This window comes from Lampetra fluviatilis, chromosome 32 (genome assembly GCF_964198595.1).
Source record: "Lampetra fluviatilis chromosome 32, kcLamFluv1.1, whole genome shotgun sequence".
Taxonomy (NCBI): domain Eukaryota; kingdom Metazoa; phylum Chordata; class Hyperoartia; order Petromyzontiformes; family Petromyzontidae; genus Lampetra; species Lampetra fluviatilis.
The window spans coordinates 10,411,321-10,436,892 of NC_136306.1; the positions used below are offsets into that span (position 1 = coordinate 10,411,321).

A 25,572-nucleotide genomic window follows, 5' to 3' on the forward strand; every position below is an offset into this window, starting at 1 on the left:
TTTGATTTTAAGCTTTCGTGACTGCACCATGTTCTTGGTTCTTTCGGTAATGTCACGTAGAAGGGAAATAATAAAGTAATACATCACAAATTATAGTTTAATATTTTTATTATTGTATTATTTCCCTTCTACGTGACTTTACCGAAAGAACCAAGAATACAACTTACTTTGTTTAATCAAACCCTACGCATTTATTAACATTATAAATAGTTTATTTCACGATTGAGAACCAACGGCTGCAGGTAAAGATGAAGACCCGCTGCTCTAGGAGGCTGTCTAGAGCTGCCGCTGAGCGAATGCCCTTCCGCCAGCAGGGTGGCGCGAGCCGGCAACTGCAGGGCTGCGCCTTCATCCTCGACACATCACAAATTGTAGCTCGTGAGTGGGAACTTCAAAGCTGTTTCTTCGCGAGCATATTGGCGGCTCGTTTTTCAGGTTGCAACATCTCGCAAATGCACCCCCCCCCACACACACCCCGGGAGGAGGGGGAGGGGGGCTGTGTAAGTCGCGTTCTGGGTTGTCGTCGCCTGTGCTGCAGCGATATACAAACACGTGGTTGGGTCAAGCGAGGCCGGCACGAGCCGACGGGGTGCAGGCCTGCAAGCCAAGGCGAAGAACACCAATACGCTAATCAAGATACAATACTCTCATTGATAACGGCGCGGGCCACGCAATGAATAACTGCCCCGGCTTTGCTGATGCGAGTCGCTTTGGGCTCTTCCCACCACGACGACCACGGTAGCGACACCGCCTGCGACGCTGGTGCAGGCGATTTAAATACCAGTTGTCGTCGAGCGATGCTGCTGCTGCTGCTGGTGGTGGTGGTGTCGTGTCGGCAAGTGGGTGCCAACGAGCATAAATGGACACAATGTCACTCAACACATTCCTGAATAACACCGCGGCCTTAAATGAACAAAGAAAAATGCACGACAGTTGAGGTTTCGGGAATTGGCCCTTCTTCACAGTGCATACATGATGTACCCAAAACGTTTCCTATTTATATATATATGCCATTTTAAGGCGGTATTGTTCACGGATAAGTTGTGGTTTCTACTTATACGTAGTCTGTACTGCTTGCATGATACCAGTGTTCTATACTGTGTTGGGCAACAACGCCTGCCCGCCACGCAGCAGTGGATCGACCAAGGCCTGCGAGTTTATTATCGACCGCGGACAATGGTGTCTGGCACGACTGCATGCACGCCTTCCTATAACGTGCCAGTGTCATCATTTGCAGCCAGCGAATTACTTTATTTGAAACATGCCTCCACCTTAATATATCATACGCAGTAGATACATCACCGTCATCATCCTCTGTCACGTGTCGTGACGGGGAACCTCCAAGATCCAAACACGCCGGATCTGCCCTCTGCTCGCCGAGCCGGATTGGCTACCGGGTTCGCCAAACGAACGCGTCGCAAAAAGGTGGCCCACGCGCTCAGCGCAACGCAAAGCGCTTGGCCACAAATTCGCCACAAACAACCTTTGCCGATCTCGTCAAGGACCGTATCACGTACTTTTAGGTTTTTTTTCGGTAAAGTCACTTAGGGAAAATAAATAAATAATACAAATAAATAATAGAAATAATTATAGAAATCAAATAATAAATCACGACGTTTCGGAGGCAACACAAGTCTCCCGTCATCAGGTGGGACGAGTTCTTAAATACAAGTTAAGGGGGGAGGAGGAGGGAGGGGCTTATCTGCGTATCACCACCACCATCACGCCAGCTCCGGTCATCATCGCAGCAGATGAGCCTCTGCGGCCGTCTGGAACGCTCCGTTAGGAATCGAGTAGAGCTAAGCACTTTTAAAATCACCTGCATTGACAACTGCTTTGTTAAGTACGGCGTTGTGTGTTTTAGTTTGCTGTCCTTCCCCACGCACCTCAGATTGGCGCGGTTGGCTACGTACGGTGCGAAAGAAGTTTAACATACATATAAATCCGTTCTCTCTCTCACACACACACAGTATTATAAGACGCGTCACCAGCGCTTTATTTAAACTACGTTGGGGGGAGTGCGTCTTAGGGGCCGTCCATAAAAGACGTCACGCACCTGGGGGGGGGGGGGTCAGACATTTGTGACGATGTGTGACGAGGTGGGGGGGGGGGGGTTGAGAAATGTGACGTCACATCAAAATGCGCAACTTTAAATAAATATAGACAACACGTTCTACTTAAGTAAATAGACGTTTTAATAAATGTTTTCACCTACAACATTAGAGTGCAGCGCCACATTAAATACGCACTACAATGACAATAGTTTAAAGCGATTTGAAGCATGTTTTTTTTGGGGGGGGGCAGAGCTTCGTGACGTAATATTTGAGGGGGGGGTCTGACTTTTTGTGACGCCGTGTGACGATTGGGGGGGGGGGGTCAAAGATCGTCCAAAATCGCGTGACGTCATTTATGGACGGCCCTTTATAATCTGGAGAATAATTATTATTATTCTCGACCGTATAGGCCATCATCCCTTCTCGTCGTGACGGATCCGTTCTAAATCTCACTCTCCTGCACTCACAGCTCAAAGTGCAATCAATGCTCCACCCGGGGTACGTTCTCTAAACCACGAGGCTCCCCTGTCCGCCTCTCAAAACAATCCCAAGCGCGCATCTCTCTCTCTCCTTCCACACTCGTCAGTTTCGCGCTCGGTATGAAAGTAGTGCGCACGTGTGCAGCGTATGCACTGTGCGTTGAACGTCTTTCACACCGTACGTGGACCAACCGTGCCCGTAGCAGCAGCTTCTGCGCCAATAAGACCCCAACCGGCAGCGCGCCCTGCTCACGGCCACGCGCTGTGTTGACTTTCATTATCAGTACTCTTTGTTCCTTTCGGTAAAGTCAACTTCAGCTTTTTTTGCGACAGTACTTCCGCCCAGCTATCTGTCTCTCTCTCTCTCTGTGTATCTCTTTCATCCGCATCTTTCATTCATATTAATAAAAAAAATGTAACATCGGTGGCCACCTTCAATATATGTCCCGCGGCACACACGCACACACGTGTTCCTCTGACTGCCTCTGTAGTATGTGTCTATGTAGTGGAGTCGTTGGATTTGTTGTGAGCCTCAGACCAAAAACAATAATCACGCGCCATGCTCAATGGTAAATACTTCACCGGCAGAGATAAGATTCGCGTGCAAATAATCTCGTCGACGTTCAACCACCAAAACCACCAGGAACGCGTCCCATTTCGTCGGATTTAATACCAAGAATGATGATGATAGTAATGTAAACTTATAATGCGCCGCTCGATTCATCGCTCGCTCTCGTAGAGAGACAGAGAGAGGGCGAGCGAGTGACTCAGAGGCGCGAGGAGGAACCACAGACAAGCGGGAAGAGTCGGTAAACACGCGGTGAGCCGGCCATGACAATTGTCCAAGCTCTGCGTTCCTCTATACAAGGAATTATCAATCGGTTAATTACTCTTTGGTTCTTTCGGTAAAGTCACGTGGGTAGAAAAATAAAACGTACAATAATATATTACGACGTTACGTGACTTTACCGAAAGAAGCAAAGAGTATGGATTCCTGCAGTCACGAAAGCTTCAAATCAAGATTCAATCGTTTAATTAATGAGTGTTTGCATGTGGGAGGAAAACCGGAGCACCCGGAAGAAAAAAAAAACTCCACGCACGCGAGGGGGAAACACTCTATCCCCATACAGATGCAACAGGTGGAGTCCACATTGCTTCCTCGGATAAGAAGTCAAACATCCGAAGGCGAGACCCTCATGAAAACAGTCTTCAGACCGAAGGATACCTTCTTTAGCAAATCAATGGCATCCTAATTTTCGTGATATACTTTGAAACAACTAATACATATATATATTTAAATGCGTATGTTTTTTCAGTCGAAATATATAATTTTTTTATATTTAAATGCGTATGTTTTTCAGTTGAAATATATAATTTTTTTATATTTAAATGCGTATGTTTTTCAGTCGAAATATATAATTTTTTTATATTTAAATGCGTATGTTTTTCAGTTGAAATATATAATTTTTTATATTTAAATGCGTATGTTTTTCAGTCGAAATATATAATTTTTTTATATTTAAATGCGTATGTTTTTCAGTCGAAATATATAATTTTTTTATATTTAAATGCGTATGTTTTTCAGTTGAAATATATATTTTTTTTATATTTAAATGCGTATGTTTTTCAGTCGAAATATATATTTTTTTTATATTTTTTACGGGAGATATTCTTTCGGGAGAATTGTTTTTAACCCTTTGACAATCTACTCTTGAAGTGTCTTCCCACGCCAACGTTGGTCATTGGGGCAGTTTGACTCTACTTCACCACGCTGGTCCAGTGCGGGTTGGTGAAAGGGGATCGCTCAGGACTGGCGAGGGATGACACACGCCGCTGATGTCCCCTGTGGCCGATTAATTATCAAACGACCGCTCACCCTCCGTGATTCCACGCGTAAATGCACGTGGCACGGCTTGGTGTGAGTTCATTCTCGCGATTGCCATATTCTCCGGCTTAGAAGAGGCTCTGAATAAGTTTGACGCATCCCGAACCTGTGCCCGGTGTAAATAAAGTTCACAAATCTGCGCACACACAAAGACACACACACACATACATACACGCGCGCGTGTCGGATTATAAGACGCACCACAACTTTGGCTTCACAATCACCTTGGATGGGTGGTGGGTGGGGATGTCTTATAACCTGTAGAATGCGGTCATCTGTGCACTCTTTCTCTTTCAAACTTTTTTTAGAGCCCGGAGACAGCGGTAATCGGTTTATTTTGAACTCTCACGGCATTCCGACGATGCAATCCTTCGCGGCCAAAAAAAGCCACACACCCACGGCATGACACGCTGGGCATGACAGTCTCTCTTGAACGTTGGCTCTGGGAGGAACGTGTCACGTGGTGTCGGCGCGAGAAACTCCGCCCGCCCACGCGAAAGCGAAACGAGTAGGAGTCGAAACGACGGAAGCGAAAAAGCGAGACGACACCCGGGTGTTTGTCGCTACTTCGTCAAGCTTTCGATTAGACGGGATTTCCGACGGAGAGTTTCTCCCGTGGACGATATAAAAGCCGAGGCAGGTATCATGGAGCTCTCAAAACCAGCGAGAGGAGCGCAGTCGGTGGATACTTGGCGTGACTCTCCGCTAGCAACTCGGTTGAAGGCGACTCGCCCCGACTCTTCGAAACTCCGTGAACGCGATCGCGTCGTCGCCGTCGTCGAGGGTCACCATCGCAGCGGCAACTTCTACCGCCAGCACTCACCAAGAGGATGGAAACTCGCGGCTCGTGCGCGCTCCTGCTGTGCCTCGTGGCCGCAATGGCCCTGCAGGCGAACGCCAGGGCGACGGGAATGGACATCTGCACGTCGGGGTTTCTGAGCAGCGAGCACATGAAGCAACTCGTGATGGTCGTGAATCAAGTAAGTGACGTCGCACATTGAATGAATGAGCGTCTCTGAGCCGGTTCGTCGTCGCGGTGTGTGAAGGATGGGCATTGCATGGAGCGGAGCGCGCATCGCCAGAATCGTGACTTAGTCGAGCGGCAATTGCCACCGCTCCCCCAATTACCTCCTGCAGATAGCGGTTAATTGCCTCTTTTCCTGCATGAACGATCAGTCAGCCTGTATGGTGCAGCGCGTGCACTCCACAGGACACGTGCTCGCAGTACCACAGCTCGTGTAACTAACGCTGCGCTGTCACGTGTGCTGTGCAGGTCCCAGATGATCAGCACAACTTCAGGATCCTGCCCAACACGGATGAAATGCGTCACCACGTGGTACGTTGGCATTGCCAATTGCTCGGCTTCGCTCGTGTTCAACAATGCACCATCAATAATACATCGTCATCATCGTCATCATCATCATGCTGATGATTGTCACTTTGCTCACCGCGTCTCTCCCCTCTCTCCCCCGCAGCTGAAGCAAGACGAGACCAGCGTGTGCCTCTTCCGCAAGGCAGTGGCCGAGCTGTACGCGGCCGCCTTCCATGCAGCGGGAACTCTGCGGTTCATGAACAACACGGAAGCGAAGAAGGAACGCGGCACATTTCACAGCTTCGTTCGACCCAGCTGCGTGAGTCCAGAGGGCCACACCGCGCACTCACACAGACGCACGGTGCGTGGACCAGAGTTCAACTGGAAGGGATCTCAGATGTAGCTCTATGATGGCCACTTACGTGGGATGTTGAGCGACGGACTCCATCTGCCTCGACCATCCTGAGACAGTGATGGAAATTCCTTCTTTTTATGGCAGGCTTCGGTCGAATCCATCAGGAAACCACCATTTACCTTCAACAAAGCAGGTGCTCATGTTATTGAGCTCCAAGTGACGATGGGCTAAGAACGATAAACGATTTTGGACAACTGCAGACTTAAGAGCTTCAAGGATTGAAGTTCAATTTTCTGATGTCTTGCACTGCTTGGCTCACATTTATTCTGTTCATGAGTGGCAGTGCCAGCCAATGCTCCGATTGTGACTCTGGAGGAAGTTACCCGAAACTTCTGCTGAATGAGAGTGAGGTTACGTTTGTGTTACACTTGACACTGACGTTGGATTCTTGGTTTTGTTTCAACAGGGAACGACGCAGGAAGGCGAACAGGACGCCAGATTCAAGAAAATCATGGCAAGACTCGCTGATGCCAAACTCAAGGTGAGCTTGACAAGTCCCTGCAGCAACAACGCGCACACGGGAACGCGTCCTTGAGGTTTTACGTGGTCAGTCAATTGCCTTGCGTCCATACTCTTTGGTTTTTTCGGTAAAGTCACGTGGTTAGAAATAAAATAAAACAAATAACGACGTTTCGATCGCAACACAAGCGGTCGTCATCAGGCAAAGGAGTCAGCCTCTAAAGGCAAACTGTTTAGAACGGTTTGTGGATGGGCGTAGCCCAAGTGTATCAACAGCACCAGGAGCATGGGTGGTGCACGAGTGCCAATGCAGCAACAATTCCAATGCAGCAGCAATTCCAATGTAGCAGCAATGACAATGTAGCAGCAATGCCAATGCAACAGCAATGCCAATGCAACAGCATTGCCAATGCAACAGCAATGCCAATGCAGCAGCAATGCCAATGCAGCAGCAATGCCAATGCAGCAACAATGCCAATGCAGCAACAATGCCAATGCAGCAGCAATGCCAATGCAGCAACAATGCCAATGCCGTGACTTTACCGAAAGAACCAAAGAGTATGGATTCTTGCAGTCACAAAAGCTGCAAATCAAGATTGCCTGCCGTCCGTAAATACAATTGTCCGAACGGCGTGGCGGGGATAACTCGATGTGCTCACCGTGTCCGCCCGCGCGTTCTTCCCCGTCGACGCAGATTCCCTCGGACGAGGCGATGCTCCGCAAGGTGCTCCGAGAGACGGAGCTGCTGCCCATCGCGTGCACGGAGCGCGCGGATCGCCAGAAGCCGTCGGGCGGTCGGCGCAGAGGAGGAGGCGGCGGCGGCGGCGGCAAGCGGAAGCCGGGAGCGAAGAAGCAGCGAGGCGGAAAGCTGCAGCGGCAGGGTGGAGAGAAGCGGCCCAGAAAGTCCCGGCAGTGAGCCGCGCTCCGTCGCTGCCGCTGCTGTGCCAACACCCAGGACTGTGCATTCCAAAATGCGTCCGCGCCCGGCGAAGCACATCCAGTATACCTCTCGTTGTGCCTGCGTTTAACTCGGCACGTGCAGCGTGGGAAAGGTTGCCACCTGTCATGGTGTTCCCGGAATCGCCCCCTCCTTTTGAGGTGCAGCTGGACCGGCGAGCCCCTCGTTCGCACCGGGACATCGCACGTGGCGGTGTCGGGTCAGTGGCGCGGTGACCTCCGAGGTGGCAGCCCCCCGCCCCCCCCCCCCCCCAAGTCACGTGCCTAAACTTTCGTCCCGGACGCGATACGGGCCCAATGCTGCACTCGATGAACATTTTAATCAAAGCGAATTGTTTAAAAAAAAAAGTCCTATTTATTGTCTACGTTTAAAGTACAGTTACTATTTATTAATTGCATTGTTACTATTTATGACGTTTTGAGCCGAAGTATTTATTAAGCACAGTTTTTTTTATCAATTGCATTGTTCTTATTTATGACGTGTTGAGCCGATGATGAAACGTATTACTTGAAAAAAAATGTTGTTTAAAGTTTTTAAATTTCGATCAAATAGCCACGACGATATTTATATATTGATACGTGATCGGCCACGCGCCTTGCACTGCCGGTCACGCGCCTTGCACTGCCCAGACGCTTCGCATCGATGCAAAGAGAGCCCCCCCCCCCCGGGGGGGCCGAGGAGTCGAACCCCCCCCCCCGCCCCCCGCGGGGGCTCCCTCCGCCCCCCAGCGGCGAGGCTCCCCCCGCCCCTCGGCGCTTTCTTGCTGTGGTTGTCCCCGCCTGATGACGGTTGCTTGTGTTGCGATCGAAACGTCGTGATCTGTCATTCTTCTACCCACGTGACTTTGCCGAAAGAACCAAAGGGAATGGATTCCTGCACTCACGAAAGCTTCAGATCAAGATCGCTCGTCTCTTGCCTCCCTCCCTCTCTCTCGAGCTCACGCGGTCACCCGAGCGCGCATCGCTTTAACATCATTCCTAATTCATTGCCTATTTATTAAGTACAGCATTACTACTATTTATTTAAGTTATTGAGCCGGAGGTGAAACATTAAAACGTGTTTTTTTTTAGTTTTACATTTGTTATTTAATGTACGGTTTGTTTATTTATGTTAATTTATGATTATTTATGTTCATGTTAATTGCCGTATTTATTGTCGTAAACTGACCGCGACGGGTGTACGATCGCGCTGACAAGAGTGGTATGATGATGATGACGACGACGATGGTGATGATGACGACGATGATGGTGATGATGATGACGGTGATGATAACGATGATGATGATGATGATGGCGATGATGATGATGATGATAATGAGTTGCTGCTGTTCGCGCTGAGCGTCACAATAAACACTGCAGCCGCCTCCTCTGTCGCGTCTCCTCCTCCCCGGTGCGAACATGCCGAGCGGTGCTCCTCCGTGTGGGACACCAAACTAGACAGTCGTCTATAATTAGACACTAGGCTAGGCAGTACTCTAGGCTAGGCAGTACTCTAGGCTAGGCAGTACTCGAGGCAGTACTCCAGTACTGCAGGAGCCTCCTGAGCAGGAATGTTGAGACTCAGCAAGGCTTTGGCAAATCAGAATATTTGTTTACAGCAGAGGAATCCGATGAGCTATCAAGCTCTTTATTCACACGTGTCCAGTAGGGGCACGGTGTCAGAACGTAACAACCACAACAATCAATACAAACACGCGCTAAGGGTGCAAAGTTTAGAACAGTTAAACACAAATCCCTATGAAGATATATACAAATACAACTAAACTATGGTTTTGTTTCGATTTAAAGCTTTCGTGACTGCAGGGATTAATTTTCTTAATTCTTTCGGTAAAGTCACGTAGAATGGAAATAATAAAATAATAAAAATAAAACATTAAATAATTCTCACGACGTTTCGGCCACAACGCAAGCAGCCGTCCTCAGGTGGAGAACAGGTCTGTCGAGAAGACAGAGTCTGAATGACACGCCCCAGGCTTGGAGCGACTATTTAAGCTGTTTAGTTTTAAATCTCACCAGCTACGGCCGACTGAGCCGCTCGCTGATTTTTCAGAATCGACCAACGCCACGAACGAATTTGCTCACCAACTGCAGGACACGGTCGTGGGTCTTAGTATCGATACACGGGGCGGCTTCGATTTAAATACAGCAACACCGCCAGTCTCCTTTCACGTTCAAGTGCGGTGCTGTGTAAGGGGCCGTCCATAAATGACGTCACGCGATTTTGGACGATTTTTGACCCTCCCCCCCCTCGTCACACGGCGGCACAAAAAGTCAGACACCCCCTCAAATATGACGTCACAAAGCTCTGCCACCCCCCCTCCAAATAAAACATGCTTCAAGTCGCTTTAAACTATTGTCATTGTAGTGCGTATTTAATGTGGCGCTGCACTCCGATGTTGTAGGAGAAAACATTTATTAAAAAGTATATTTAATTAAGTAGAACGTGTTGTCTATATTCATTTAAAGTTGCTCATTTTGATGTGACGTCACATTTCTCAACCCCCCCCCCCTCCTCGTCACACATCGTCACAAATGTCTGCCCCCCCCCCCACCAGCTGCGTGACGTCATTTACGGACGGCCCCTAATTCGCGATGTGCGGTACCCGCAGAGACACTAAATCACCAACTCGTCGTCGGTCCGCTGCTCGATCGAGTCGCGACTGTCTTCCCACGCAGAGTCGGTCACTCGGGTCGTCTGACTCTGACCATACTTCACCACGCTGGACCAGCACGCGCTGGTAAAGGGGACATCCCTCGGGAGCGGTACCGATGTTTGGTCGTGGCCGGATGTCGAACTCAGGTCGTCGGATTCACGGCTCGGGGCGTGCTAACCACTACACCACCGCCCCCCCCTCCCCCCGACGATCCACGTGGAAAACCACGACAACTCATCCGAGTTCATTCTCGCTATTCCCGTCTTCCCAGGTTTATACGAAGCCCTGGGAGGTTAGATGCATACCAACCGTGTGCCCGGTGTCAATCACGTTTACAAATCCGGTGACACGCGCACACGCACGCACGCCGGATTATTAGACGGGAACAAATTGCGTCTCGTCTCATGAGCAGAAGAACACGGCAATCACTGCACTCTTACTCTCTTAGCTTTTACACTCCCTGGAATCCCGCCTTCGTAATGCCTCGCAGTGTACACAAAGACAAGGATCCCCCCGTTTAGCCTTTAACAGGTTGTTGGGGCAAGTGCTGTTAGCGAGGAGCACCTGTGGAAGGCCGGCACGGCACACGAAGGGGGTGGGTGGCCAGCACCACGCCCGGCCGCCTTTCTCTCCCGACTGGCGATGTTTATACCTCGTACAAGGTACTAATTTGAGGTTGAGTCGACCTAGGGGAGGCCCAGGACCGGTTAAGATAATTGCCACTGGTGTTGGTGACCTTCTTTCACACCGTTCGTAGCCCTACCGGGTGAAGGACAACAAACTAAACACAAAAAGCAGTTCCAAATAAATGAGTTTTCAATTGAGATGATTTCAAAGTGCATCGCTCCAGTGGCGTCCTCATGTCGGAAGGAAGAGCGTTCCAGACGGCTGTGAGCGGACTCGGGTGGCCGGGTTCGTAGCGCAGCGCGCTAGCCACTGCACCACCGCTCCGCGCGACACACACAGGGCGCGTTACATGTCGTTACATGCCGTTACATGTAGTGATACGTCGTTACCTGTCGTTACATGTCGTTATATGTCGCTGCTGTAAAACGGGGGCGCTGTATGAGCGCTGATGATGATGAAATCGTTTTGGAAAACACCCAGACAATGCACACCTGCCCACGTGGTCTAGACGTCCGTGCACAGCCATGCTTGTCAATCCACTGCTGGATGAAGGCCTCCGCCAAGCCGTGCTGGTGGTGGGAGGCTATGCGACCATACTTCGCCACGCGGGTCGGTGCCAGTTGGTGAAGGCGGGTAGGAGCGCAGCACGACAGGAGTACAGTACAACAATGGATGTTTGTTCTAGATTTGAAGCTTTCGTGACTGCAAGGATTCATACTATTAGTTTTTTTCGGTAAAGTCACGTAAGTAAAAAATTAGATTGAAAGTTAATTAAAGTAATAATGGAAATAAAATAATAAATAATTCATTATTTTATTTCCATTATTACTTTTATTAACTTTTAATTTTATTTTATTTCCATTATTACTTTTATTAACTTTTAATTTTATTTTATTTCCATTATTACTTTTATTAACTTTTAATTTTATTTTTTTCTACGTGACTTTACCGAAAAAACCTAACAGAATGGATGTTTGCTTTACTGCCATCTGCTGCCCCTCGGAAGAAGTAACGAAACCTATAACACCTGTTATGCACGGTGGGCGCCCATCACAAGCGGTGTGTCACGTGGCTATACAAACCTCGCTTCACTGCGACCTCTGCTTAACGATGATGATGATGCTGATGAAAAAAAATTATCAAAGCCACTTGAATTCGATTCACGGCTACCATCAGTGGCGAGTACTGTATGGGAACCAGGCGCTGACGCTTCACGTCACCAACCCGGACCACGGCACCTGCCCCCGACGACACTTGACCCATGAACTCGCACTCCGCCTGCCCCAAGCTGCACTGGGCAGCGTGCTCAAGTTTGGTCAAATGACCTCCAACGCCACCCGCGGATCCGCGCGGCGTGGGGAGGCCGTGACCCAGAGGCGGGTTGACAATGACGCTGGAAAAGGGAGCGAATTGAGAGCAGAAAGTAATTTTAAAGATCGATAATAATTATTATTATTACAACCAAACAGCGTTGTAACAAGTGAAGAGGTCATCATTAGCCATGTTCTATCGACTGCTGGATGAAGCCGTCCCCGTCCCCCAAAATCTCCTGCGATGCCCTCACCCCATCCTCTGACTGGTGCCCAAGTGCTGCCGCTCTCATCGCTCCATCTCTGCGGTGGTGGTGCTCTTCTCGGGAAGCGCCGATTTTGTCCACCCCCTCCCCCTCCACTGGCTGCCGTTCCGTCAGCAGTCTCGCCCGTTGGTGAGCATCATCACCACAATCATCAACCACCATCACCACCATCATCATCCCTCCCAACCACGATGCCTCCTTCCCAGAGCCCCGCGAACTTTCCTCAAGAGTCGCGTGGCGAGCAATGCGACCGAGCGGAACGTCGTCTGGAAAGTGGCGACTCGGCAGAGTTCGCCGTGACGCGGCCGTGCAGGCGACGAGGACACGTGGCGATGGTGGTGGTGGTGGTGGCGATGGTGGTGGCGGTGGTGGTGGCGATGGTGGTGGTGGTGGCGATGGTGGTGGTGGTGGCGATGGTGGTGGTGGCGATGGTGGTGGTGGTGGCGATGGTGGTGGTGGCGACGAGGACACGTGGCGATGGTGGTGGTGGTGGCGATGGTGGTGGTGGCGATGTTGTTGGTGGTGGTGGCGATGGTGGTGGCGGCGGTGGTGGCGATGTTGGTGGTGGTGGAGATGTTGTTGGTGGTGGTGGTGGCGATGGTGGTGGTGGCGACGTTGTTGGTGGTGGTGGTGGTGTTGTTGGTGGTGGTGCAGGGCTCGCGATGGTGGTGGTGGCGGCAGTGTTGGTGGCGGCGATGGTGGTGGTGGCGGTGGTGGTGATGTTGGTGGTGGTGGAGATGTTGTTGGTGGTGGTGGTGGCGATGGTGGTGGTGGCGACGTTGTTGGTGGTGGTGGTGGCGATGTTGTTGGTGGTGGTGCAGGGCTCGCGATGCCATTCCGCTGCCTCCGAACGCAAGACCGCGATTACTAAAAGCAGCACCCATCAGAGTTTTGGTTAAGAGATATTGGCACTGTTAAGTGGTCTGGTTGTTCACGGTACATTGAGAGTATCCATTTCCCCAACGTGTCGTGACAACGCAGTTAGTTGATCGGAGTAAGTGTGGGTACTCCCAACTTATCCAAGACGTCTGGCCTGCGTGGAAGTTTAACAGATATCTGTCGAAAGGAGTTCTCTAAAGCTCCTTTCAGCGTAGGCCCGTCCGCCAGCAGTCCCGCGAGCAACGCATTGCAGGGCTGCGCCTCTATCTTTACCCTCTCATCATCACGAGACACGATCCTATACGGACATCACTTTCTGGTTGCTCCGAAGGAGAGCGGTTTCCCGAAACGTCGTGTTCATACCGCAGCTACCTTGATACCGATAATACCAACTTGCGTATTCTCACAATGACTTCACTTAAAATCGACTGATGTATTCTACGATGCGTGGCGTCCCTGCAAGGCTCTAGGTGCTCACTCTGGGTAGAAATGAGAATGCACCGTGACACGTGCGACACTTCCGTTTGACGACACCGGCGAATCGCAGCCCAGCTCTCCCCTTTCGGGTCGTGCCGCGTGATGTCAGACGTTTCGCTCCGCGTGCTTGGCACCTACTTCAGGAAATTCACTACATCGGCAGGCTTACATCAAACGTCAGCAGCCGGCAAACTTTAAACGAAGGGAGATGGAGAGTTGCCGCCGTTCAAGTTTGCTGCCCGAAGAAGTTCCCAGCCAGCGCGTGAAGCGAAACGTCGGACATTATGCCGATGAACACGCTCAACACAAGAGCACAAGTGAACTTGGCTGGCGTTGTTAGATCCACGACTCATGCATTGCGCTTTGAAATATTCTCTACATTTTGTGTGTGTGTTGAACTTCTTTCGCACCGTACGTCGCCCACGGTGCTAATCGGAGGTGCGGCGGTGGGTGGGGGGGAACAAACTAAAAGACAAAAAGCAGTTCTAAAAATTATAAGTTTTCAATTCGGATATAAAAGTGCATAGCTCCAGTGGATTCCTAATATCGGAAAAATGATGATGATCAAGGTGATGATTACGATGATGAACATGATTATGACCACGACGATGATCACCACCACCACCACCATCGTCGCGATGCCGTTCGAGTAGAGGAAGCGGAACGTGTTGTCGGAGTTCAAGCGCGGCTTCGGGGAACCTCTCGAAGTGAAACCAACCGGGGGACACGTGACACTCAAGACGCCCTGCGGCGAACAGGGCAGCCACACGTGACGGTGGGGGGGAGGGGGAGCCAGCCTCGAGGGAGTTGCTCGCGACAGCTCAGTAAGCAGAAAGAAGGAAGTTGAACTCTCCCACCGCCAACTCGCAACGCCAGGTAGCCCCACGTCACTCGAAAGCCACCGCCAATATTCGGTTTCCGTTTGCAGGGGGAGTTGCAGCAGCAGCAGGGGCGGTGCCTACAGCTGCGGCAGCGGCACGGAAGAGAGAGAAAGGAGGTGGGGGGGAATTCTCCCATCCGCTCCGCCGTGACGCAACGGTGAAAACCGCTGCAGCGAACGCAGCCGTCTCTACTTTCGATTAGACGGGCTTTCCGACGGAGGGTTTCACCCGTGGACGATATAAAAGCCGAGGCAGGTATCATGGAGCTCTCAAAGCCAGCGAGAGGAGCTCAGTCGGTGGATACTTGGCGTGACTCTCCGCTAGCAACTCGGTTGAAGGCGACTCGCCCCGACTCATCGACACTCCGTGAACGCGATCGCGTCGTCACCGTCGTCGTGGGTCACCGTCGCAGCGGCAACTTCTACCGCCAGCACTCACCAAGAGGATGGAAGCTCGCGGCTCGTGCGCGCTCCTGCTGTGCCTCGTGGCCGCAATGGCCCTGCAGGCGAACGCCAGGGCGACGGGAATGGACATCTGCACGTCGGGGTTTCTGAGCAGCGAGCACATGAAGCAACTCGTGAAGGTCGTGAATCAAGTAAGTGACGTCGCACATTGAATGAATGAGCGTCTCTGAGCCGGTTCGTCGTCGCGGTGTGTGAAGGATGGGCATTGCGTGGAGCGGAGCGCGCATCGCCAGAATCGTGACTTAGCCGAGCGGCAATTGCCAACTCAGCTGACGGGTTGTCAGCCCTTGGTTGGGAGTCGCAGTCAGGTTGCTTGATTCACATTGCAGCGCGCCAACTCGTGCGCCACCGCTCCCCCAAGTTCCTCCTGCAGATAGCGGTTAATTGCCTCTTTTCCTGCATGAACGATCAGTCAGCCTGTATGGTGCAGCGCGTGCACTCCACAGGACACGTGCTCGCAGTAACTAACGCTGCGCTGTCACGTGTGCTGTGCAGGTCCCAGATGATCAGCGCAACTTCAGGATCCTGCCCAACACGGATGAAATGCGTCACCACGTGGTACGTTGGCATTGCCAATTGCTCGGCTTCGCTCGTGTTCAACAATGCACCATCAATAATACATCGTCATCATCGTCATCATCATCATGCTGATCATTGTCACTTTGCTCACCGCGTCTCCTCTCTCTCCCCCGCAGCTGAAGCAAGACGAGACCAGCGTGTGCCTCTTCCGCAAGGCAGTGGCCGAGCTGTACGCGGCCGCCTTCCACGCAGCGGGAACTCTGCGGTTCATGAACAACACGGAAGCGAAGAAGGAACGCGGCACATTTCACAGCTTCGTTCGACCCAGCTGCGTGAGTCCAGAGGGCCACACCGCGCTCTCACACAGACGCACGGTGCGTGGACCAGAGTTCAACTGGAAGGGATCTCAGATGTAGCTCTATGATGGCCACTTACGTGGGATGTTGAGCGACGGATTCCATCTGCCTCGACCATCCTGCGCCAGTGATGGATAATTCACGTAATTTACATTCCTACGGGAGTCAGTCAAATCCATCAGGCAACCACCGTTGACCTTAAACAAAGCGAGTGCTTCAAGGGTTAAAGTTCAATATTCGCATATCTTGCACTGCTTGGCTCACATTTATTCTGTTCATGAATTGAGACTCTGGAGGAAGTGATCCGAAGCCTCTCACCGCCGCTTCTGGCAAGTCACGAGGGCGCTGCTGAATGAGAGGGAGCTTACGTTTGTGTTACACTTGACACTGACGTTGGATTCTTTGTTTTGTTTCAACAGGGAACGAAGCAGGAAGGCGAACAGGACGCCACATTCAGGGAAATCATGGCAAAACTCGCTGATGCCAAACTCAAGGTGAGCTTGACAAGTCCCTGCAGCAACAACGCGCACACGGGAACGCGTCCTAGAGGTTTTACGTGGTCAGTCAATCGCAGTCCGTAACCGCAACTGGCCGACCGGCGTGGCGGGGATAACTCGATGTGCTCACCGTGTCCGCCCGCGCGTTCTTCCCCGTCGACGCAGATTCCCTCGGACGAGGCGATGCTCCGCAAGGTGCTCCGAGAGACGGAGCTGCTGCCCATCGCGTGCACAGAGCGCGCGGATCGCCAGAAGCCGTCGGGCAGTCGGCGCAGCGGAGGCGGCGGCGGCGGCGGCGGCAAGCGGAAGCCGGGAGCGAAGAAGCAGCGAGGCGGAAAGCTGCAGCGGCAGGGTGGAGAGAAGCGGCACAGAAAGTCCCGGCAGTGAGCCGCGCTCTGTCGCTGCTGCCGCTGCTGTGCCAACACTCAGGACTGTGCGATCCAAAATGCGTCCGCGCCCGGCGAAGCACATCCAGTATACCTCTCGCTGTGCCTGCGTTTAACTCGGCACACGTGCAGCGTGGGGAAGGTTGCCCGCGACATTCTGGTCAAACCAGAGGTGCATCTGTCCTGCCGAGTCTCTCGTTCCCACCAGGACATCGCAAGTTGCGGTGTTGCGTCAGTGGCGCCGTGGTGCCCCCCCCCAACCCCCCCTGCTTGAGAGGTGGTCGTGAGATTTTTTTTTGTAACTTTTGCGAGATTCGTGCCTGGGGCTTTTTTGTTTGTCAGCCTCAAAGGTGGCAGCCCCCCCATCCCCAGTCACGTGGCAGCCCCCCCCTCACCTCCAGTCACGTGCTCAAGGTATTGTCCCGGACGCGACACGGGCTGCACGCTAGCGATATTTTAATCAAAGTGAATTGTTAAAAAAAACATTGCTATGTATTGTCTATTTATTAAGTACAGTTACTATTTAACAGTTACATTGTTACTATTTATTACGTTTTGAGCCGATGTTTTTTATTAAGTGACTCTTTATCAATGACATTACTATTTATTCCGTTTTGAGCTGATGGTAAAACGTATTACTTGAACTTTTTAAAAGGTATAAATTTCGATCAAGTAGGCACGATGGTATTTATTTTTCGATTTAAAGCTTTCGTGACTGCAGGGATTCATCTTCTTGGTTTTTTCGGTAAAGTCACGTAGAAGGGAAGTAATACGGCTACTTGCGTTGTGGCCGAAACGTCGTGAGAATCATTTTATTATGTTTTATTTTTATTATTTTATTACTTCCCTTCTACGTGACTTTACCGAAAAAACCAAGAAGACGATGGTATTTATTATAAAAAGATATTTTATATGTTATATATTTATATATAAAATATGAAATGTTTTATATATTTATTAACAATCGCTGTTGTGATAATTTATGATAATTTAAGTTTATTTAATGTTAACTTTTGTATTTCTTTCTGTCGTGCGCTTTAACGCGACGGGGTGTTATTTTTTTATCGCGCTGACAAAAGTGGTATGATGATGGTGACGATGATGATCATGGCGATGATGACGATGATGATGGTGATGATGATGATGGTGATGATGATGATGATGGTGATGATGATGATGATGACGATGATGATGATACGTTGCTGCTGTTCGCGCTGAGCGCCTCGTCACAATAAACACTGCAGCCGCCTCCTCTGTCGCGTCTCCTCCTCCTCCTCCACCTCCGAGGTGCGAACATGCCGAGCGGTGTTCCTCGGTATTTGAACAGCAATAACCTTGCACGTGCAATCAATTAGGATCCGCGTGTCGCGTCTACTAAGTGCGGTCGCATCTTCACAGACGCCGAACCGCTACGGCGGACAGCCGGATCCAGCAGGTTGGGGGGGGGTATCAATCTCACGTGGAGATATTCACTCTCCACGAAGGTTGTCCGTGCCTGGTGAAACGAAGTGGGAGGCCGTCCATAAATGACGTCACGCACCTGGGGGGGGGGGGTCAGACATTTGTGACGATGTGTGACGAGCGGGGGGGGGGGTTGAGAAATGTGACGTCACATCAAAATGCGCAACTTTAAATAAATATAGACAACACGTTCTACTTAAATAGACTTTTTAAGAAATGTTTTCTCCTACAACATCAGAGTGCAGCGCCACATTAAATACGCACTACAATGACAATAGTTTAAAGCCACTTGAAGCATGTTTTATTTGGGGGGGAGGGCAGAGCTTTGTGACGTCATATTTGAGGGGGGGGGGGGTCTGACTTTTTGTGACGCCGTGTGACGAGTGGGGGGGGGGAGGGTCAAAAATGGTCCAAAATCGCGTGACGTCATTTATGGACGGCCCCTGGCGTCTCCAGGTTCGCAGTGCGGCGCTTACCCACTGCGCCACTCGCTCTGCGTGCGCTGCGCAGAGGCGGGCAGTCACAGGCGGAAGGAAATGAAGGTCTCGAAGCTGAACTGGAAGAGGTGCAGGCAGTCGACAGCACGGACGGCAGGGGGGAGGACATATAAACGTATGGGCACAGCAGAGGAGAATGAGCGATCTCTCACTGAGCAAAGGTTGAGCACGGGAGAGAGTGCGTGGAGGGGAGTGGAGCGAGATGAGAGGGGAAAGGTAGGAGAGTGCGTGGAGGGGAGTGGAGCGAGATGAGAGGGGAAAGGTAGGAGAGTCGTGGGGGAGAGTAGAGCGAGATGAGAGGGGAGAGGCAGGAGAGTGCGTGGAGGGGAGTAGAGTGAGATGAGAGGGGAGAGGTAGGAGAGTGCGTGGAGGGGAGTAGAGTGAGACGAGAGGGGAGAGGTAGCAGAGTGCGTGGAGGGGAGTAGAGTGAGACGAGAGGGGAGAGGTAGGAGAGTGCGTGGAGGGGAGTAGAGTGAGACGAGAGGGGAGAGGTAGCAGAGTGCGTGGAGGGGAGTAGAGTGAGACGAGAGGGGAGAGGTAGCAGAGTGCGTGGAGGGGAGTAGAGTGAGACGAGAGGGGAGAGGTGTAGCAAACTCCCTTAGCCGACAGGCATTCAATTCCCACGGAGGTTCATGAAAGTTCATCAGCATGTTTGCTGACGAATAACCCGCAGCAACGTGTGAGTCAACAGCAAAACATATCGCACGAGAAATCTGTAGCCCTACCACACCGAATGTAGTTGTCATAAACACATCACACACACACACATCACACACACATCACACACACATCACACACCCTTCACACACACATCACACACACAACATCACACACACCACACACACACATCACATACATCACACACCCATCACACACACATCACACACACATCACACACACATCACACACACACATCACACACACACATCACACACATCACATGCACACACCACACATCACACACACACCACACACACACATCACACACCCATCACACACACACATCACACACACATCACACACACACATCACACACACACATCACACGCACACATCACACGCACACATCACACACACACACATCACACACACATCACACACATCACACACACACATCACACACACACATCACACACACACATCACACACACACATCACACACACACGTCTCGCACAGCATCATCAACCATGTCGTCGTCAGTTCTGCAAGAAGGGTCACCCCCCCCCCTTGCCCCTCTCGTGGTCACGTGATACCACGATCCATCTCACTCCTGCGCGAATATCTGATGTCGCGGCTCCATCTCCGTGGCGGTTGTCCCGTCCGGCGTCACCGCCCGTCCCGGGGCTGCGGATGCCAAACCTCCTTTCAGGTGCCGCGATGCCCCCTAGTGTTGTGCGTGGAGCAGAGATCACTTTGAAAAAGCATCTCTCGAAGGTAGCTCTGGGGTTTCCACTTCCAGTGGAGCCGTTCTGCGACACGGAGTGGCTGTCCTCCTCTCTCGAGAAATTCGAAATTGACGTTTCATCTCAACGACGCCTTCCACGCCGACTGACACGGAGGCGTGCCTTTGCTTGTTCCGCTGACAATGTGCGGCGGACAGATGGATGCACGTGTGTACGATGGACTTCTTTCGCGCCGTACGTGGCCAGCCGTGCTAATCGGAGGTGCGGGGTGCTCCAATCAGTTCGGGTGCAGGCATCCCGTGCCCGCGAGTGGACCATACCATTCCAAGATTATCCCATCGGCAAAATGCGGCTTGCTTACTAAATGGAACGTTCCATTTGCTAAACGTGGGGTGACGCACACGTCCGTCCGTACCTCCGGCCGCACCTTTTCACATCTCCCCAACACGTCAATGAAAAACAACACTCCGGGTTTTCTTTGCATTTTAATACCACAAATTTTTTTTTTCGTTGTTGTTATTCAGTTTAAAATGGCTACAATTTAGAGTCCGAGTTAACAAAGGGGATGACGGTGATAATAAAATCATCTGAACGCATATGCGTGCGCACGTACGCACAACAACACCAACAACAACCGCCGTGCACCACTAAGTGGCGGTGACGTCACCACGGCGCCCGTGCCATGCTAGGTGCACTTTGAGGACTCGTGAAAGTGTCGAAGGCTCGCTGCCGGCCAGGAGGTGACGGAACAGAGCCCAGGTGCCAATGGGTTGACTGACTTGAGACGTCTGCCCGATATACCACCCTGTGCTCCCCACCGTGCCAACTTGCTGCGTTTTATCTGCCCGGCGCTCCGCTCCTTGTTGTGAGCGTCGCTTCTCTGCCCTCCGCTGCTGCTGGAGGGCGACTGCCTCCGACTGCCCGGCAGCGAACCTCCTCTGCCTTGTTCAGAAACAGAGATAAAGATCTCCCGTCTGGCCTTTAGCAGACTGTTTTTGGGGCAAGTGCTGTTAAGTGAGCGCCTCTACGAAGGCCGGCACGGCACGCGCGTGCGGTGCCTTGCGCGCTCGAATGAGCTCTGCCGCCGATGGCTGTTGTACGAGCAGCAGAGTTACCGCGGTCATAACATTCGAGAAAATTTCTTTTTTACATAAGTGGGAAGGTTGAACCGCAGGGAAAACCACTTTTGACCGAACGGAAAAATAAATGAACACGAGTGCACACGCAGCAAAAAAAAAATTATTCGGGTAAGGCGATGAGAACATTTCCGGGTTGCACTTTGTTTGTTTCTCAAGCATTGACGAACATGACTTGTACGATGCAACCTTTTGTTTACGAATGTTCATTAATACGATTGTCCATCTTAGAGATGCAATGATCCACTCCCCCCCACCCCCCCCCCCCCCACACATAAACGCCGCCCTCTATCAAGTCAACGAAAACAAATTCACGATTCTGGGCCACATTTGGATTCAAGAATAGGACGGGTGGCTTTTCATTTTATTTCTTCCCCCATATTCTTACGTCATCATTACCGGCGGAGGCGCAGCCCTGCAATTGCCGACTCGCGCCACCCTGCTGGTGGAAGGGGCATTCGCGAAGAGTCAGCTCTTGACAGTCCGTCCGGTGGAGGGCCCTCTAGAGGGTGTTTTTGCCAACTCCTCCACCAGGATACGCAACATAAATTAAACAAGTCGGCAGTTTTGCTTGTAGATATGGTAACTTACATGCCTCTTATCAATGATAAAAACTGTCGCTGATGAATGCCGATCTTCAGAGAGAGCCACTCGACAGGATAATTTGACCGACTCATCCACGCTGCCCAAGACATCTCGGCAGAGGTTTGAGCGCGTAGCCTCACTTTAACAATAATAACAATTAACATGTATATGTAAGGCGCCTTCCACTCATGTCCCAAGGCGCCTTACCCCACCGCACACGCGTGAATCGATGTTTTGTTGGCCATCTCCTCTCGCGCAGTCTCGTGAGCGGAACGTTCCGTTTCGATCGCTGAATCCGTGCGTCGCCACGTGCCGAGTGCATAAAAAAATTGTTTGATGATGTTGCTACCACCGCTGCTGCATTGGCGCACAAACAACAACAACAACAACACGAACATTCAGCACGGTCGGTCAACAACGCGGCGGCCTTACGACGAAACGTATGCAACAGGCGACGTTTCAGGTAGTGGGACCGTCTTCAGAGTACGTGAGCAAGGGGCTCGTGTGCTCTGCATAAGGGACACTGCCTGAAACGTCGCCAAGAATATTCTGCCTCTGTTCAAAGTCACAGTGCTATTGAGGAACGCGTTGAGCATTTGGCTGCTGTGAATGTCCACGTGACAAGCCACTTCATTGGGCGATCATTTGTGGCCAGGTCGCTTCTGAAAAAATGCTATACCTGTCAAAATAAAAAAAATAGTATCGTCGTTTTAATAGTTTAATAGTTGGGGTTTGAGTGTGCGAGTGCACGTAATGGGCACGTGTTTCAAACGATCTGGACAATTTTGCGTCTGACATTCTGATCAGTGGACATGCCGCGATGACGTCACGTGTCTACTTGCCAACACAAGTGTGACGTCACCCGGCAGCTGTGCGCCGACGCTTTTATTTTGTGGCTCAAGAGCGCAGCGTGACGTCACAGCTGTATATATTTCATCTTCACGCCAATCCGTAAAAAAAAAAAACCCACTCGGATCGTCCAGAAATTTCGCATCACGGGGGCCTGATTTTGGGTTCAAATTTCCCGATGAAATGCGAAAATTAGAAATCGCCATGCCGAGGGTTCAACCATTGCGAACTGAGCTCCGTAGTGCATTTTGTTCAACATGCGAGAGAGCTCGCGTCGTGTTACGAGCCCGAGCGAGGGGCAATCGGAATACCGCACGGACAGCCACGCACGGCGCGCACAACACCACCACCACTAAATTGGCCGTGTCGGGTGGTGGCGGCTTTAACCACACATTTAAATTTACGCGATCCGACCCCAATCTTTTTTTTTTACCTGTATTGTGGATGACATTGGTCGCGAAAAGCCTGCCACGTGTTGAACTCACGCCGACCGCTGCTGCCGCGTGCCATTCTAAAAACGCCGTGACAATGAAACGAAAACATCGCGAACAAAGTGGTGGCGTGTGTGAAAACCTACAGACTTCGCCGGCCGCCTTCACACGCGGGGGAAACCTTCGCAACATCAGTGGCCAGTGTTAGCACAGCAGCGGGACATCAATAATAAGAAGAATTATACACTGGTCAACACACTTTTTCTGGCATAAGGTATTCCAACGGTCTTAAGGTAATTTTGGGGTGCCGATTCCAAATCTGGCATCAGTTTTTGTCTATCACATCAGGTTTTTGAGATATCAAAAAATGCATTTTCAATAAAAACTGCAGAAGAAAAATATTAAATAAATGTGGATATCTACATAAAATGATATTATAAACACACTATCCTAAAAATACAGCACCATATTTTAACACTAAAGCAGTCACTGACTCGCAACAACTTGCAATCATAAGTGACAGAGTTAATTTCGGGTAAAATCAATGAAAATGGGGTATGCCGATAGCATAAAAATGAGATGTGATAGAGCAAATCTGAGATCAGATTTGGAATCAGCACCCTGAAATTAGTCTAAAACATCTGCAAAAGTCCAGGCCAGAAAAAAACTTTTTTGTTGTTGACCAGTGTTATTGATATTATTAACAGGCCTTTGCCAATCTACTGCTAGATTAGTAACATCCCCATAACGTGTTGGTCATTGGGATTGTTTAACCATACTTCACCGCGCTGGTCAGTGGAGGAAGGTGAAGTCGGGGGGGTGGGGGGGGAGGAGTCCAGAAACCGGTTCAGACATCACTCGCCACGGGGTCGAACCCAGTGGCGCCTCCAAGTGGAAGTGCTCCAACTCGCTTCGCCACCACCGCTCCGGGAGGCTCGGCAAGCCGTGATCTCAACTCGGTGGCCTCAACTCGATCCTTAGCCTAGGCCAACATCGGCGGTGATTGATATATGGAGGACCGGTCCCACGCGACACACCCAGCGACCCCACCAATAGCCCACACACTCACCGGCGCGCGATGTCAAAATGTGTCCAGACAACCCCCACAATCGGTCCGCATGAGAGAGCTTCATTGCAAGCGGTGGGTGGACAAAAGCTCTGTAGACCGTCGTCATCGTCGTCGATGTTGTTATGACGCCAATGAAAGGTGTCGGGGGTTAGGAGGCTGGTGGTCTCATCGCAGCCCCGGGCTGCGACAGCTCGCGCCGCGTCGATTCGTCGTCGGGCGGTCGTCGCCGTGGATTCTGCGCCGAGGATGGAGTCGGGTGGTCTGCTACGCTGCTTGTGGACGAAGGGGCATGGGCAGAGATTCACGCCAGCAAGGCGAGGGGAGGAAGGGGGGGATCTGGGGTCTGTCCGGGCCAGCGACCCATCCCAGAGAATATTTCCCCTGCCCGGCACGCCGCATCCAGTACGCCTGTCGCTGTGTGACCGTTGGCCACCCAACGACCCGGAGAGTCTCGAACGAGGAGGTCCCATCGCCAGGCCGCGGGGCCCCTCGGGTGCTCGTTCGGCAGCGTCTAACCCCCGACCGGCGCCGGCGCGATGCCGGTGATGGCGACGCAGCTCGGCGACGCTAATCACCGACCGCCAGAGCTCGGCGAGACGACAGGGAACGGCAGGGGCCGGGTGGGGAGAGGGCGAGCGAGTGAAGGAGAGAGAGGAGAGAGAGAGAAAGGGAGGGAGGGAGATAGAGAGAAGGGGGGGGGAAGATGGCCGTCGTTAGGGCTGGAGAGACGCGGCCCCGCCGCTGGACGCCGCGGGGACAGCGTCCGCGTTGTTGTTGGGGCCCTCGCTGGCGTCCAGCATCTCCTCGGAGAGGCTCACGGACATGTCCTGCGGCGTCGCCTCCTCCTCGGCGATGACCTCCTCCTCCCCGCGGCCGCCCCCCGCCTCCTCCTCTTCCTCCTCCTCCTCGTCGTCGTCGTCGTCGTCGTCGACGTGGGGACTGCCGCCCGCCCCACGGCGGTGCCGGCGCCGCCGCCGCCGCCGCTTGTTGAGCAGCGGGTTGCTGGACTCGTCGAGCTGCTTGATGCGCACCTGCTCGTAGTCGACGCGCATCGTCGCCAGCGCGCTCGTCATCTCGTCCTGGAGGGCACGCACGCACATACACGCGCGCACAGACACGCACACGCATGCACGCACACACACACGCACACACATGCGTGCACAGACACGCGCATGCACGCACAGACACGCACACACAGGCATGTACGTATGCATGGCTTGCCTGGGTTAGCCGAACACGAGGGGGTTAGGGCTTTGGGTTAGG

The 25,572-nt window shown here is 51.7% G+C and overlaps 1 protein-coding gene across 2 annotated transcripts in view; it reads right to left on the minus strand.

Annotated features, from left to right (window-relative positions):
* Positions 1 to 20,725: 20,725 nt before the first annotated feature.
* Positions 20,726 to 25,572, minus strand: part of LOC144943748 (MAP kinase-activated protein kinase 2-like) — a 67,454-nt gene continuing 62,607 nt past the window's right edge. For both annotated transcript variants that reach the window (XM_078871540.1, XM_078871539.1), the window contains exon 10: positions 20,726 to 25,388. In XM_078871540.1, the coding sequence (XP_078727666.1) occupies positions 25,023 to 25,388 (366 nt within the window). In that variant the 3' untranslated portion in view covers positions 20,726 to 25,022. The remainder of the gene's footprint in view (positions 25,389 to 25,572) is intronic.